We start from the raw sequence: 15,401 nt of genomic DNA, 5'->3' as shown, positions 1-15,401 counted from the left end.
CATCCTTACCAAGATGCCTCTGGTATTTCAAGAATTACTATGTATGTGTTGAATTAAATCAATTTCTGAAAGAAATAAAATAACCCTTTTTTTCCCAGCAGAAAGTAGAATTATTGGCTCTTCTGCAACAACATCATAATAGTTCAGAAAAAGACCCTGTTTCAGGCAGTGCGAAGATCACTTTTCTGGAATTCTAGAAATTCTCTTTGGAGATGCAAGACTGTTTTTTATACATATTTCTTCCAGACTCACCGCCACCCCCAAACCCTATCTCTGATCTTGAACAATCGTGCTTCCCAAAGTCACCTGGCCGGTTCTGGTCATCTAGATAACAGAAACTGGTGGGGCTCTCCAAAGGTTCTGCCCCCCTAGGCACACTAAAGTCAACAGGAGGCTTACCTTCTGGAGCCGCTTGTAAATCCTCCTTTGCACTTCCTTCCTGGGGGTTTAGGAGGGTAACATCCAGGCAAGAGTATGCCTGTTTTTCTCAGCACCCTGCCTTTCACTAACTTCAATTGCTAACCCTGGAGATGTACAGTTGCAACGCCAGCTTCCAGTGAAGTTCCTAGAGTGCCGTGAAGTAATGCAGCTTTGGCCTTTGGATCTGGACTTGGTGTTGGGACTTAGAATTGCCCAAGGCAAATACGAAAGGAATGTGCAGTCACCCCAGACTTGGCTTCAAAAATAAAGCGAGAATAGAGGTGGCATATATCCTATGTAATATCCTGCGTCTGCTCTAAAACCACAGTAGCCATACGAGGTTCACTTTACCTGGAGAAAACTGAAAGACTTGTAAAGTAAAGTAGTTTGGCTAAATGACCTTGAGGTTATTCCTGGCTTTGAACTATCAGGGGGCCTCCAGTTACGCAGGATATCCAAACTACTAAAACCTGGGTTACTCGGTAGATAATCTGAGTATATCAAGTATATTTAAAGACAATAAAGAGACACTTCTATGAAGCCACACACATCAGGTCTGCTTACCTCCCATTGGCCAGAACTTGGTCACATGGCCACATCTTGCTGGTAGCCTTTATTACAGGGTGGCCATTTATCCAGCTAAAAACAGGGGTTCTTTTACTATAAAAGGACAGGGGCAATTAGGTCTCAGCCATGTTTTCCTCCTGTTACTCCAGCCTTCCCCTCTAGGACTGCAGCCCTCACCTGAACGTCATCAGCAGCCTAACAAGTCTGAGAGCCTTATTTGTCCTGCTCTCTTTGCATCAATTTCTCTTGCCAGTCCCATAGCTTTTATCTTTTACCTCAGGCTGCTGAGTAATAATGCATCTTCCATCCTTTTGCTACTTTTGCTCCACTTCTGTAATTATGTAGCCCAGTAGCAAAAGCTTGCCCCCTGGGGACTTCCCTGGTGGTGCAGTGGTTAAGAATCCGCCTGCCAATGCAGGGGACATGGGTTCGAGACCTGGTCCGAGAAGATCCCACATGCCGCAGAGCAACTGAGCCCGCATGCCACAACTACTGAAGCTCACGTTCCTAGAGCCCGTGCACCACAACTACTGAGCCTGCATGCTAGAGCCCATGAGCCACAACTACTGAAGGCTGCACACCTAGAGCCCGTGAGCCACAACTACTGAAGGCTGCACACCTAGAGCCCGTGCTCCACAACAAGAGAAGCCACTGCAATGAGAAGCCCACGCACCACCACGAAGAGTAGCCCCTGCTCACCGCAACTAGAGAAAGCCCACGTGCAGCAACGAAGACCCAACGGAGCCAAAAATTAATTAATTAAAAAAAAAAAGAAGAAGCTTTTGCCCCTTTGGGTGCTGCTACTGGACCTCCTGGTTGCCCATTTTTGAGTCAGCTTTTAGCTAAGTCGATAGTACTAGCTAGGTCAGGTAGGACTGGGAGTCCTAACCAAGTATCTGACATACTGCCTCCCCACACCCCAGACTACATTCATGCCATATCATCTTTCATGGCTCCAGCTGAAGCTATAACTTTATGATAAGGAGAAGTTGGGCAGCTGTAATAGATTACAAACACAGTCAAAGCCACATCAGCACTAAACTGGAGGAGAGAGAAATACCGTGTAAACGTAAGTCTGGTATGGCCATAGAGTAGGTGCTCAATAAATACTTATTGATATAGTCATTGGACTGCACTGCTCACTGCACGTCCACCAAAGAAATTGGAGATGGTATTTTTGGAAGGCAGAATAGTGTTGTGGTCTTTACAAGCAGACACGAGTCCACCCTGCCTCCTTCACTAGCTGCCCTTATCTAGAGCCCATTTCTGATGTTAGTAACTCGTGGCGAAATATACTCTCAGTCTGCCCTTAGCCACCATATACTACACCACAAAAGCAGCTTTAGTGACATGATCAGCAATGTAAACTCCGGAATCAGACTGATCTACTAGCTGTGTGAAACAGGCAAGTTACTAGCTCTCTATGCTTCCATTTCCTCATCTGTAAAATGAGAATTATAATAGTATGCACCTCAAGGGGTTGTTGTGGGAATTAAATGAAATAATGCATGGAAAGCATAGACCAGTAAGTGCATGAGACCAAGTACTCGATAAAGGTTAGCTCTTCAACCTCACTGCCCAGCGCCACAAATCTGGTCACTGGACTTTCCAAGTGAAGGCAGAGAACTGTAGGAGCCACAATTACTGCTGAGCTGAAGGAAAAACCTCAATGGAGCACTTGCCCACTGCCTTTCTTGAGCCCAGATGCCATCAGCCAGAAGCTTGAAGAAACCCTGCCTAGCAGCTGGGTTTCCTGTTTGGTGGCTTCAGAAAGTGGTATGTTTGGGGAATTAGTAAGAGTGGAACTCTAACTATGGAAATAACATATAAGCAGAAAATTAGCAATACCAGATGAATAAGTCACGGGTCTCCTAGTCAAGTTCAAGGATCCTTTACCTTTAGTTCGCTGTCAAAGCACTGGGGCATGCAGAAGAGGACTTTCTCTCTGCTCCCTTGAAAGTACTCTCCATCACGGAACTACCTCTGCAGTATTCATCCTCCCTGACTTCCTTGCCATCTTAACAAGTTCTGTACTTCTTTTATTGATCCCTTTGTCCCGCACCCTACAGTCTCTCTACTGTACCCTACACGTACGCACATTCTATTCTACTCTCTCCCTTGAGTTCTTTCTGTCTTGTTTTCCTTCACAAAAGATTATATTGGGGAATTGGGAGTGATACACACGGGGGTATACAAATTGATATTCTGCTGTCACAGTTAAGAAAAAAATACACACTGCACGGTAACTGGCACATAGTAGGCCCTCAAGTGTTTGCTGAATAAAATCCTCCTTGACTGAACCCTCCAAGGCTGGATGGAGACAGAGTACCTGAGAAGATGCCCACATCCCTAACTCTGGTGAGAGCTGGAGGAAAGAAAAAGAAATATTATATATCATCTATATCAAGCCCTATCTACTGTCTATCTTATACAATAAGAAAATGAAGCTAGGAAAATAATGTAATAGAGATTACACAGCTATTTAAGGACAGAACCCAAGCGTGAAGCCTCATCTTCCGCTTTGCAATTCACTGTGAATGACGTGTGTACAAATACCCCTTACTTCCCAGAGTTGTGAGTTTGTAAGGCTTGAGAGGCAGCAGCTAGCCACCACTCCTCAAAGTGGGGCCTTGGATTCAGACCAAGGTCTCCATTTCTGATCTCCAGCAGACTCCCCTGACAAGGTTTGACATCCACACTTCAATGGGGTGGGCTCCTAGATGGATTTTCTATTCAACACTACATGGCGTTGGGTCTGTGCTAACTTTATGGGGGAAACACCCTGAAAAGGGGGCCTAGGACTTCACTCCTCCTCTACCCCAGGGCTCCTTGCAGGCGCTTTATTCCCACCTTCCTCTAGGTTCCAGGGAGCCAGGCGGCTCCGGCTCGGGTCTCTGTGCAACTCGGCTCCCAGCGCCTTGATGAGGCGTGTTTAATCTTCCACCCAGATTATTTAACCTCCGCATCCTTGTTAACAAACAGCCATTATTAACGAGATGAGAGACCACATGGGGTGGGCTTCTACAGACGATGCGCGCTCCCTTGGCCTTTCTGCGAGCAAATTTATAATCCTCAGCGACTCAGACGCCCGAGCCCTCCTGCCAGGACCGCGAGGGAGTCAGGAAACTGTAGAAACCGGGGGATCTGGACCCTTATCCACGACCTCGCGCCTGGAGGGTCCGGGCTCTACAAAACGGAGCTGTACCTCTCCCTTCCTTCCCAGCCTCCCTCCCTCGCTCGCTCTCCCAAGGGATTGCTACAGTGCGTTATAAATTTTACCTTTCCAGTGTGTAGGAGAGGCGAGAGGAGGCTGTGTCCCAGCTCCGGGCCGGCCTGTCCCCGAGGACACCAATTAAAGGCACTAATTGGACAGCAATACATCAAAGTCGCTCCCGGGAGTGGGTCCTCAGAGCGCCAGGAATCCATTAGTTGGGCCTTTGTTTCAAAACACAGAAATACAGAGGAATAAAAAATAAAATAAAAAGCACCTCGACGCGACGGGGGTGGGGCGGGTGCTGTACCGCGTGGACCCCGCTCTGTGTTCGCTGGGAGCCCCACGCTCTCCTCTCCTACTCCAGGCCCAGCACCTCAAACGATCTTTCCCGCTCGTCTGTTTTGAGCCCATCTCACATTTATCCCCACAGAGCTCCGCCTGGAAAGACTCGATCGCCTCTGGGCCCGCGAACAAACAGAGCCCGTGTAGACGCGGCACACTAGGTTACCACTAACGCGCCCGGACCGATTCGGGGAAAAAACAAACCCACTTCCCCGCGCACACTGCTCAGGGTCTCTGCCTAACCCGGCCGAGGAAGGGGAAGCGGACACCTCGGGGAGGCACATGTCACCTCGAAGTCGTGACGGCCTCCTGGGCTGCACTGGGGATGCGAGGCGGACAGCTCGTGGGAACCGGCGTCCCCGGGAGGGGTTAGTTCAGCATGCGGGGAGCGGCACTTCGATGGCGGAAGGAAGGAACTGGCTCTTCTTTGCAGAGCGGGATGCCACTCGCAGGCCCGAGGGCACCCGGAGAAGCAGGCCGGGGAGGGGCCCAGGCCCCGCAGGAAGTGAGGCGACCCCAGGCGAGCTTCCGGCCCTGGAATGGCGGGGTGAGCGACCCCGTGGAAATAGGGGCGCTTCGGCTGTCGGCTTAGCCCGAGGCCAAGGGTAAGAAGAAACCGAGCGTCCAGAGTCCAGAAGTCCTGCTACCCCACCCCGTGCGCGCGGCGAGGCCTCCCGACCCTTGCGGCTGAGGCCAGAGTATGTCGGACTCTGGTGGATCCTGGGCGTGGCCGAGGCCCCGGCGCAAAGGGCACGGCCTGGGGTCGATGTCCGCGGGCGCGGTGCCTCCAGATGCAGGGCCCGGGCCACACCGGCCGCCGCCCGGGCCGGGGCGCGAGGGCCTTGCCGCGGCTTCCCGCCAGACTTGAAGCGGGCCTAGGCGAGGGCGGCCCCGGGTCGCCACGGCAGCCAGAGAGCTGGCTGGCGCGCCCGGAAGCCCCGGCCTCACCTGGGTGGAGGAGAGGCTAGAGGCCGAGCCCCCAGCGCCCCTCATACTGCGGGGGCCACGCCAGCTCGCTTCCCTCGAGGAGCCAGACTGCAATGACTGCTTTTGATCCCATTTGTTACTAACCCCGGCATTTGTTTTCCATTTTATAAACGCTTCCCTTTGAGTAACTGTCCCTGTTAACAGCGTATACCTTTCAGCAGTCCTCACTGCGCTATAAATAATCTCGATGAAGATGCAAGGATATGACTTTCACAAGATTGGACAATTGATTCAATCTGTGACCCGCGATCGCGAATAATATTGGAAGGCTATTTAAACAGATGAAGGCCTAAATTGTCTTGCTTGTATCTGAATTAATTTCTCATTCATCATCATTATGAAGTGATTGGTCTATTCAAGCTCTTCAGCCTGCTGGAACGGCGTGGGATTTAAATGAGATTGTAACACAATTTAAATGCTCGCCGACTTTAACGAGGCCAATTGAGCAGCTGCAATAAATACAAATATTTTTCTAAACAGCCTTGTTTTAAATAATTACTTAATGCTTTCATGTTATTTTTAAGTGGCAATCTTTCTCTCTCTCCTGCTCAGAATATCACACACTTATTTGCTGAGAAGGCGATTTTGGAAACGACTTTGTGTTTCTTTGTGCTTTGTAGATGGTAGCATGCGTTTTGCCGTCGGTTTTTTTCCCCCTTCAGAATCAACATCTCGGGGTCCACAACCTGGCACCAATGGTGAGCTGGGCCTCGGTTTCGCCCTAATGCGGTCTGATATGTCTGCCCCCGCAAGAGCCAGGGAAAAGCTGGGTGATGGGAGAAATTTGCCGTTTAGATCAAGTCACTTATCCAGACACATTTTAGCTGGATCTTGCAAACGAATCCGTGCGACTACACTTACAAATGACACCCCAAAGAGTGGCGTCGTTTCTGACTTGTCCTGATAACCACCATCAGCTTGAACAAATCAGAATTCCAGAGTATCTGAAAGGTGTCCCTTAGGAAGTTCAATCTGCCAGGAGTTTGGCTCCCGTGCAAGTCGACTGGAGTGGGTGGAGGCTGGCTGAGGATTTCTTTGTTAGGGAACAGGCCCAGAAAGAGAACCTGGCCACAAGGATTGGTTGGGGGTAGAGTAATTGGAAGAAAATCCCAATTCTTTGGCCCAACCTCCTTTTCCTCCCCCCATTCTCTGACACTACTCCCTCACTCACTCCGGACGACGGTGCTTGGAGAGGATGCTAGGAAGGAAAAGCTCTTTCCACTACGAGAATGCCATTCGTCTGGCCACCCTCGACAACTGTCCGCCCGTGACACCCACGCTCTTCAGCCGACATATGGCGAAGGGTGTTTCCTCGATTGCGGAATAATGGAAGCAATCGAGCGGGAAAAGCCTGGAGAACAAAAGAATCTTTTAAACTTTTGCGAAAGTCCTAGGCTGGGGGTGGGGAGGCACGCGACTGCAGCGGGGACCTAAGCTCCCGTTTGCCACGACCGTCTAGGGCCATATACCCCTGGGAGGCCTGGGGTGAGAGGGTGCATTCTGAATCACCTCTCTCTCTGCCTGGGATGGGGGCAGAGGGACTCGATGTCTGGAATGTGCCGGCGCGGGTTTCCCGGTTGGGAAAGCAGGGCCGATATAGTCACTAGAGAAATCATTCGTGGGACAGACAACATTGGGGGATGCGATCAAACTGCAGGCCAGGAAAAAAAATGGGGACAAGGGTGGAGGAACCAAGTGATTTGCTATGTAACTGGGCAATTTAATGCCAGAGTTAAGGAGCTGCTGGCCGGAATCATTTCGTCTTCGGAGGCTCTGCCGAGCTCATCCTCCTTATCCTGTTGTTTAAAATGAGCATTATCCCAAACATATGCAATGCAATCAGTTTGGTCACACTTACAAGAACACGCTTTAATAAGGCAATCAATCACTCGCTAACAAGAGGGCGACGGCTCGCGCTGAGCGCGCACTCGGGCTGCTGGGTGGCTGGTCTTCCCTTCCCGGACCGATGGACCGCGGCTGAACGCTGGTCTGCGCTCCCAGGCCCCGCTGGGTCCCGAATAGGTTGAGGAGCCCAGGGAAAGTGTGAGTCGGATGTGAGGTGTCAGACTTCGCGAGGGGTGACCATGGACTCTGGGCCCCAAAGAGGCCTAGGACAGGGGAGGGGAAGCCAACGGAGCCGGGAGCTCATAGCTACATGAGTCACTAATAGCTGTGTGAGACCAGAACCTCCGTTTTTCCACCTGCAAAATGGGACCGAGATGGGGGAAAACTAAGTAGAGATGCTCAGAAAATTGAAAAACAAAACCAATAATACGAAAACAACAGTGTCAGTCCTACTGCTTGGTCTAGCCTTCTCCTTTTACAGATGAAGAGATGGAGGCTGTGGACGAGCAGGGCCTTGTTCACGATCATGTCCCATCCAGCCGCCCCCACCCCATCACCAAAATGGAAGTATCCGGCCAGACGCTGCTGCCGGCGCAGGCAGAAAAGCCTATTTTTAGGTGTGGGGGTCTTCGAGGGAGTGTGAGTAGTGCGTGCCTAGCACCAAACCGCAAACCTTGGCAAAAGGGAAATTTCATTATGAAATAATGAGTAATTCCTCCTGGCAAGATGTATTGTTATATCTTCCACTGCAATTTGGAGGAAGAGAGGCTCAATTACCCAGAAAATACAGTCAATTAAAGGCTGCTGATTGGACACGAGGCCAGATCATCGATCTTGTACTTTCCAATATTGCTGCAGACACCTCATTTTCCCTCCCTATTAACTGAAAATACGCCTGGCATTACGGCAACCCGCAGCCCATTTACCTGTCGCAAGCAATCTTGGTCCGATGTGAAGTAACCGAGAAATTTGCCGGGGTTTGGCACCTGGAGCTTCCCAACTGCAGAGGGAGCTGCTCAGGGCTGGGGGGTGGGGTGAGTGGCAGAGAGGATACTGGAAACCTCAGCACAAGGCTTTGCTTGGGAGGGCGGGGAGTGCTATGTTTGGGAGGGTTTGCTCTAAACCCCAAGGGGGGATGGAGGCAGATTAAAGAGTCCCCGCCTGCCCATGGATACACCAGCAGAGGACCCTTGAGTCCATGCAATCCTGAGCGCCCAGCCTGCTGATGACACCCATCTCTTCAGAGACAGCCACAGTGGCTCTCCTATGGGGACAGAGGATGACAATGAGGTGGCCACTCAGCAGTGTCTGTCCCTTTGCCCTGACCAGAATTCCATCCTTGGAGATGACTTCCAGTCTGAAGAAGATTCAAACCCTCCCATCCCAACTCAGGAGTCCTCCTCCCTCCTCTCCCCTCACCCTAAGATGCAGACCCAGCTTGACCAGCAAACCCAGCTCTCTGCAGTGCTCAAGCTCCACCCCCACTACCTCATTCGTCTCCACCTTGGGTTGGGGTGGAGGTAGGATCCACAGAGACCAGAGTCCAGAGTCCCCTTTCCTCAAAGGGTTGGGGCAACTGGAGAAGGAACCATCAGGGTGAGCCCCTGATGGGATCAGTGCTCTGCTGGGCCAGTTGAGCCAAGTCTCCTAGCATGCACAGAATTAAGGAAACTCACACGCCAGGGCAGCTCAGCTCAGAACCCTCCTTCTCCACCTCTGTGCAATGTCCATTTGGAGCCTCCCAATGCCCAATAGAGGCTTGGGAGACTGTGTGACCGTCTTTTGACTCCTTGCCTACCCAAGCCTATGACGGCTGAACTAGTCATTTAAAAGGACTTAACATACTGCCCGCTGCCAAAAAATTTAAAATGCTAAAGTGAGAATCATATCCAGCTTTATTGCAACATGGTCAACAAATTGTAACAGCAAATTCTTTGGGCGTCAAAGGAAAACCAAATCAAATTCATTCCCTACAGGAAGAACTACTCCCTCCCAGTCAGGGTGAAACTTGCCTTGGAGGTAGGGGGTGGGGTGGGGTACAAGTTCTCCTCTCTCAAAAATTGGCTGCAAGAATGACTGTGGAAGTGAGTGTTTGGGAGTGGTTCCCAAACAAACCCTGGTGGAGGGGAGAGACAAGGTCCCCAGAAGGGGCAGAAGGCTCCCGCTAGTAATTGGAAAGTCAAGCCCCATTGGCAGCTTGGGAGACAGAAGAATGTAAAATGCCAAATGCAAAGGGAAGGGCCAGAAAGCTCCTGGTGAAGGGAAGGCAAGGGCTGGAAATTGCTTCTAATTTGCCACCAGATACCGAGGGAGAGAGATGAGGTCCCTGCTCCCTAAGCTCTTCCCTGGGCGCCTTGTTAACAGCTCAGCTCTGGGCTCCACGGCCAGCCAGCCGCATGGTGATCATATTATACATTCAACATTCAAAAACCCTCCTCACACACATCGCTTGCTAATCAGGGTGTGTGTTGGGCTCAGGGAGAAGAGGCTTGGTAGAAGCTGCCAGGGGAGCCTGGGGTATCTGCAGCCTCCCTGCCCTCGGTACACAAAAAGTAGGGGTGGAGATGAAGTTACAAGAGAGATATCAAGAAGCTAGGAGAGAGGAAAGAGATCAGGTGGTGGTAGATGCTAGAATCAGAGAATATTGTGAAACTGAGGCTCCAGGAGGGTCAGAGAGCCCCCAGCTTCCTTGGGAGGGCCAGGATTCTCCGCCGTAGTAAGTCCTCTCCCTCTTTCTCCTAGATGGCTGGTGCGTTGCCATCCACAAGCCCCTTGCCATGCCTTGGAAAAGCTGGCAAAGATTAATCTCTACCTGCTCTGCATACACAGCATTTTGTTCCGAGAGACGGCAATTTCCCTTTCCATTGCGTGGGCTTGGCCTTGGCAGGGGGGAGGGGTTCCAGGTGAGAAAGGGGTTGGGAGTGGGGGGCTGGGGAGCTTAGGGGCTGCATATCGGTTGCTGTTGCAGCTAAGTTTGTTTAGCTTTGGAACCACGGCCTCAGCCCGGGTCAGGGGGAGTGCGGCCGGTGAAGAACGACAAAGAGGCGCCACCCCAGAGGAAGGTCTCTCAGCCACGGCCTCCCCACCCCCACTCTTGCTCCCCAAAAGCGCCAGCCACGGCCGCTTCCCGGGCGTCCCGATGCTCGAGGCCAAATCCCGCTGGTCCTCAGCGGCCCTCTTCTTTCCCCTCGGTACCCCGGGGGCGGGGAGGGGCGCTGTCTTGAGTCCCCGGGGGTTGCCCACGGGCGTCCTGGAGTCGGCTGCCGGCGGGCGGCCCCTTATCTCGTGAGGGGCACCTCCTCCCTCTGGTCCAGCGCCACAGAGGAGGCCTTGCTGAGCACGGAGGGCGCGAAGGTGAGGAAGGAGTCCGAGCGGGAGGTGGAGGCACAGGTGAAGTCCGAGGCAGCGGCGGCGGCGGCGCGGGGCGCCAGCCCGTTGGCCGGGCCGCCGTGGCAGGCGAGGCAGGAACAGGGACCGCCGGCCGCGGTGCCCAGTCCGTGCGCCGGGCCCGGGTAGAGCGGCGGGTGGCGGAAGGCGCACAGCAGTTCGGGCCGCGGGTAGGGCTGCGAAAGCACGCGGAAGGTGTCGAGCGGGCGCAGCGGCCCGCTGAAGGGCGAGGCGGCGGCGGACGCGGCGGACGCAGCGCCCAAGCCCACGGGCGAGTAGTAGGGCAGGGGCAGGTGCGACGGGAAGGGGTAGGGCAGGCCGCCCGCGGCCGCCGCGTGGCTCATCATGTACGTGTAGAAGGCTGGGTCGGCCGGGTGCGGCCAAGTCATGGCCAGCCGCTGCCGCTTGTCCTTCATGCGCCGGTTCTGGAACCACACCTGGCGGGGAGGAGAGGAGCGGGTTCGGCGGCCGCGCGGGCCCGGTGCGCAGAGCCCAGAAGTCCCGCCCCACTGCGGGCGACGGTGCCGGCAGCACAGGAAAGAGCGGAGGCGGAGCCCCTCTGGGCGGGGGCAGATGCAGATCCCACCCCCCCACCCGGAGCTGGAATCCCTCCCGGAGAGGCTCAGGGAGCCACTCCAGTCTCTGTCCCTCCTCCCCTCTGCCCACGCCGCCAGGACGCCGGAACCCGGTGTGGATGGCAAAGTAATGGGGGCACCGAGGACTCCACCGGTCTGAGGCGGCGGGCAGAGATTACCCGGAAACATGTCCCTTTCCTGCTGCTCTCCCATGGGGCACTTCCTTGTCACCTGCACAGGCACTTCATCCCCGCTGTTTATTTGGCTAGGAAAGGGACCGTCAAGCGCATGGCAGCCGCGCTCGCCTAGGGACCGTCAGGTGGGCAAATTGCTGGCGCCTGGCACCTGCACCAGGCCTAGCCACCCCCGGCCTAGCTGCCATGTGGGCAGGGAGACTCCAGGCCCCAATTCCTAGCTAACGATTTAGGAAGTGGGAAGTTGGTATTTATTTCCTCCTGACTGGGTGCACCCCGTCTTCCTGGTCCCTGGAGCTCTTACCTTGATTGTGGTTTCCGGCAGGTTTAGAGCAGCCGCCAGCTCACATCTCCGAGGCCTGGATACATAGTTCTCCCTGTAGAATTCCTTCTCCAGCCGTGCAATCTGCTCCCGGGTGAAGGCAGTACGGTACCGTCGCATCTGGTCACTAGCACTGCAGGCCAAGGTGCCCTGGGAGCCACCACTGCCATTGCTTTTGGGAGCCTCGCCGCTGCCATTGGGACTGCTGGTCAGTGCCTCGGAGCCAGGCCCTGTGCAGGGAGCCCAGAGTATACGCACACACAGCACACACAACAGACACACAGACACTGCTCATGTGGGGCTGTAGGCCAAGGGTGTGTATGGAGGGGGTGATGGAAAGGGACATTCCCCTTCTCAGTAGCCTCAGACTCTGCCTCTGCGGGGGTGGCAGGGACTTTGAGAACCCAGGAATGGAGGACAGAGGCTCACCATTCAGAGGAGCACACAGCAACCATTAGGCCTGGCTGGGCTGCTGTTTGGGAGGCCTCTCCGTAAGGCCTGCTGGGAACAAAAGCCCCAGCCGCCCTGCCTACCTGCCTTGGGGCACAGGGGAGATGCAGCCGCTCTGAACTTTCTGCCCACCATTGACAGGTGTGGGCAAGGATATGCATATCTGACAGGCAAGTGAGTTGAGATGCACCTTTGTGCTGGAGCGTTGCAGGAAGTTGGGCAGGGACTGAGTTTCCTTGCTTTGTGTGCCAGGCTGCGGTGCAGGTGTGGGAATGTGCACTAGGCTGCATATGTTGTGGAACGGCACAGGGGTGTGTGAGTATCCTGTTACCTCACTACGTATGAATGGAGTATGGATTAGTCTGAGGGTATGCTATGCTTAGTCTGGGCTGAGTGGACAAGATGGTAATGCGTGGATGTGGGTACTCAACAAGGTGTTGGCTGCCAAGGCCAGGGGGTGGTTTTTCGTCCATACCAGGCTCTTCTCACCCACCCGCACGGCTTTGTGGAGGAGTGTCTGCTGGTGGGCTCTTCCAACTAGCTTTCCACCCCTCTCAGGGAGACTCCCTTCCTGCTCATTCACCGCCCCCCCCCCGCTAGCCCCTGGTCAGGGAGGGGTTCTCCAGTTACAGCAGTGTGACGGCCCCCCCATATGAGTGTAACCCAAGGAAGGGGGGGCTCCTGCCCCCTGCAGCTCCTTTTCCTTTGGGTGGAGAAGTGGGACTAGGAAGGAAAGGGGAAGGGGGGAGGGCCAGAGCTCTGCCTTTTCAAATGCAACCGGAGACCAAAGGCAATTAGATCATTGGGACCATTTCCGACCTGGCGCCACCGAGCCCGGGAAGTGACAAGGTAATTTGGACCTCTGACCGACGTGCAAACTGGCCGAAGGGCCGCAGCACCCGGGCGCCCGAGTTGGCCGCGATTTTACGGTCCTTTATGGACTCCCGGCTTCCGCGCCTGGATACTCCTTACACTCCGCCAGCCACAAACTGCCCGGACCCGCGTTTGATCTCGCCCACGCCGGGAGAAGGTGTCTTCCCCGCGCCGTTGAAGCAGTACCTCAAAGCTCTGGGGGGTTGGGGTGCGCTTTGAATCCCCCTCAAGCCCAGGGCTTGCGTCTCCCTCCTTCCCCCAAAGCACAGCTGTCACCCTCAGTCCCGCCAATGCCAGAGCACAGAAGGAGACCCCCCGCCAGGGCGCAGATAGCGGGGGAGAGTTGCTCAGGTGGGTCCCCCCAGCCACCCCGCCCTGGGGGAAAGGAGTGTCTTCCTCTCCTCCAGAGCTGAAGTGGAAGGTGGGCGCGTTGGGAGGCCGGGGGAGAGAAGGGGCGCGGTGGCTACCTTTGCTGTGCTGGTACTCGGCGTTCCCCGTGGCGCAGTCCGGGGTGCAGCTCACCTCGATTTCTTCATAGAAATCCGACTCGGTGTCCGAGCTGCTGGGTTGCCCCTGGCCTGAGAGGCTGTCGGCGGAGGCAGCCGGAGGTCCGGGGCCGAGCACTGCGGCCCCGGCTGCCCGCGACTCGGCGCCCGGCCGCGCAGCGCTGCCTGCTAGTCCGTCGACCGGCTCCTCTTCCAGGCCTCCCCCGCCGCGCTCCCGGGCGGCCGGAGGACCAGCCCGCGGACTCAGGCAACCACGGGGCACCATCTTCTCGGGTGGCTCGGGCAGCGGGCTGCCCACGGCTTCGGACAAATTGGAGACCCTCTTGCCAACCAGAGTGCCAAGCTGACCCCCATCCAGAAACATAACCATGTCCTTTCGGCTCTCCATCCCGGGCTCTCAGAGTGGGGGGAGGGGGAAAGACCCAAGTGAGCTCCTAGCCCCCCGGCTCCCTGGGTCCCCAGCGGTCCGACAGATCTTGGCTGCGGGGGAGAGAAAGAGGCCAGGCGACTGGACGAGCGCGGAGCGGCCGGAACGCGGTGTCGACGGTGACAGCGGTGGTGGCGGTGGGGAGCTGGGGGTCACCTTGTGATGCGAGCGCTCCTCTGTGCCGCACCGCCTCTGGGAGGAAGCCCCATTGCCCTCTTCTTTCTAAGCTGTCATCCTCCTGCTGCAATCGTCATTACAGTACCGCTGGTGACGCCACTCGGCGAGCGCAAGTGGATAAATAGAAACGTCTGCTACAGCGAAGATGAAAGGAGACCCGCAGCTAATGGCTCGGCAGTGATGCGCCAGGTGTGGGCCTCGCTCGAATGGGGAGGAGAGTGTGAAAACAGAGAGACACACACACTGAGAGAGGGAGACACCCAGGCAGAGGGGATGCAAATGGAATTCCGCAGAAAGAAAAGAGAGCTTAACGCGGTGAGTTCCGCAGAGGCTGCGGGACTCGGTAATTGAATACGCTTTTGATATATTTTTTTTTCTTATTGTTGTTCGGGCTTTTGTTTTCTTAACTTGGTGCCTTGTTCTAACACCGATGAGAGAATCCTTAACTGAATTTTAGAAGTGTGAAGGCCGGTTCACAAGCCTCCCTTCTCTCGTCATTATTACAACTGCCTGTCCCTGGCGAGCTAACCTCGCCCGGGCTCCAACGTCTTTTTTACCAGCTACTGAAAAGCATATTCCCTCCCCCGCAAGTTGTCTGGAGAGCTTGAGCCTGGGGTCTCTTTCCTCCCTCCTCTTCCCTCCCAGCCCCTACCCCCAGCTGTCTCCTTCCTCCTGGGATCTAAAAGAGAACTTTGCCATTTTTCATCCCCAAGGGGCAAGAGATAAATGTCTTAATATTTTTCTTTAAAGACGGCCTTGGCTGCTGACTCCAAATGTTCGCTTTTTTTTTTTTAATCCCCCCCTCCCCATCTAGGTGGCCTTAAGCTTTCCACAGCCCAGCTTGACCTCCAGAAGGCTATTCATGGAAGAAATCGCTTCCCATTTGCTCGGGCCTCGCCTGCACTTCAGGTATGTAGGGTGGGGAGAGGTTCTAAGGGTAGCCTTTTTTCTTCTCTTGCCTGTATTTTAAGGTATTTGTTCAGAGTCAACGAATTCCCCCGAAACAGGTTTTGGGAGTTCAGAAGCGCCGGCAAATGTGGCCCCCGCAGTGGCAGCGGCAGCGGCAGCGGCAGAGGCTCCTAGCTGGGAGAAGGTGTTATTCTCACCCAGAGATT

General features: G+C 54.6%; 1 protein-coding gene across 1 annotated transcript; it reads right to left on the bottom strand.

Moving 5' to 3' along the window:
• Positions 1 to 10,600: 10,600 nt before the first annotated feature.
• EVX1 (even-skipped homeobox 1) lies at positions 10,601 to 14,070 on the bottom strand. Its single transcript, XM_033862718.2, has 3 exons — positions 13,644 to 14,070; positions 11,836 to 12,083; positions 10,601 to 11,199 (listed from the first exon to the last, which is right to left on the bottom strand). The coding sequence occupies exons 1-3, from the start codon at positions 14,068 to 14,070 to the stop codon at positions 10,654 to 10,656; spliced, it is 1,221 nt and encodes a 406-aa protein (XP_033718609.1). The 3' UTR covers positions 10,601 to 10,653.
• Positions 14,071 to 15,401: the final 1,331 nt, after the last annotated feature.

The sequence above is a fragment of the Tursiops truncatus genome, chromosome 9 (assembly GCF_011762595.2).
Source record: "Tursiops truncatus isolate mTurTru1 chromosome 9, mTurTru1.mat.Y, whole genome shotgun sequence".
NCBI lineage: Eukaryota > Metazoa > Chordata > Mammalia > Artiodactyla > Delphinidae > Tursiops > Tursiops truncatus.
This window is presented reverse-complemented; position numbering and strand designations above follow the sequence as displayed.

What these genes read in the sequence shown, in the direction of transcription:
- EVX1 (XM_033862718.2), bottom strand. Translation starts at nt 14,070, where the DNA reads ATGGAGAGCCGAAAGGACATGGTTATGTTTCTGGATGGGGGTCAGCTT. An exon ending in CGAGTACCAGCACAGCAAAG is followed by an intron (nt 12,084 to 13,643) that starts GTAGCCACCGCG and finishes CTCCCTGCACAG; the next exon opens with GGCCTGGCTCCGAGGCACTG. An exon ending in TGCCGGAAACCACAATCAAG is followed by an intron (nt 11,200 to 11,835) that starts GTAAGAGCTCCA and finishes CCTCCCCGCCAG; the next exon opens with GTGTGGTTCCAGAACCGGCG.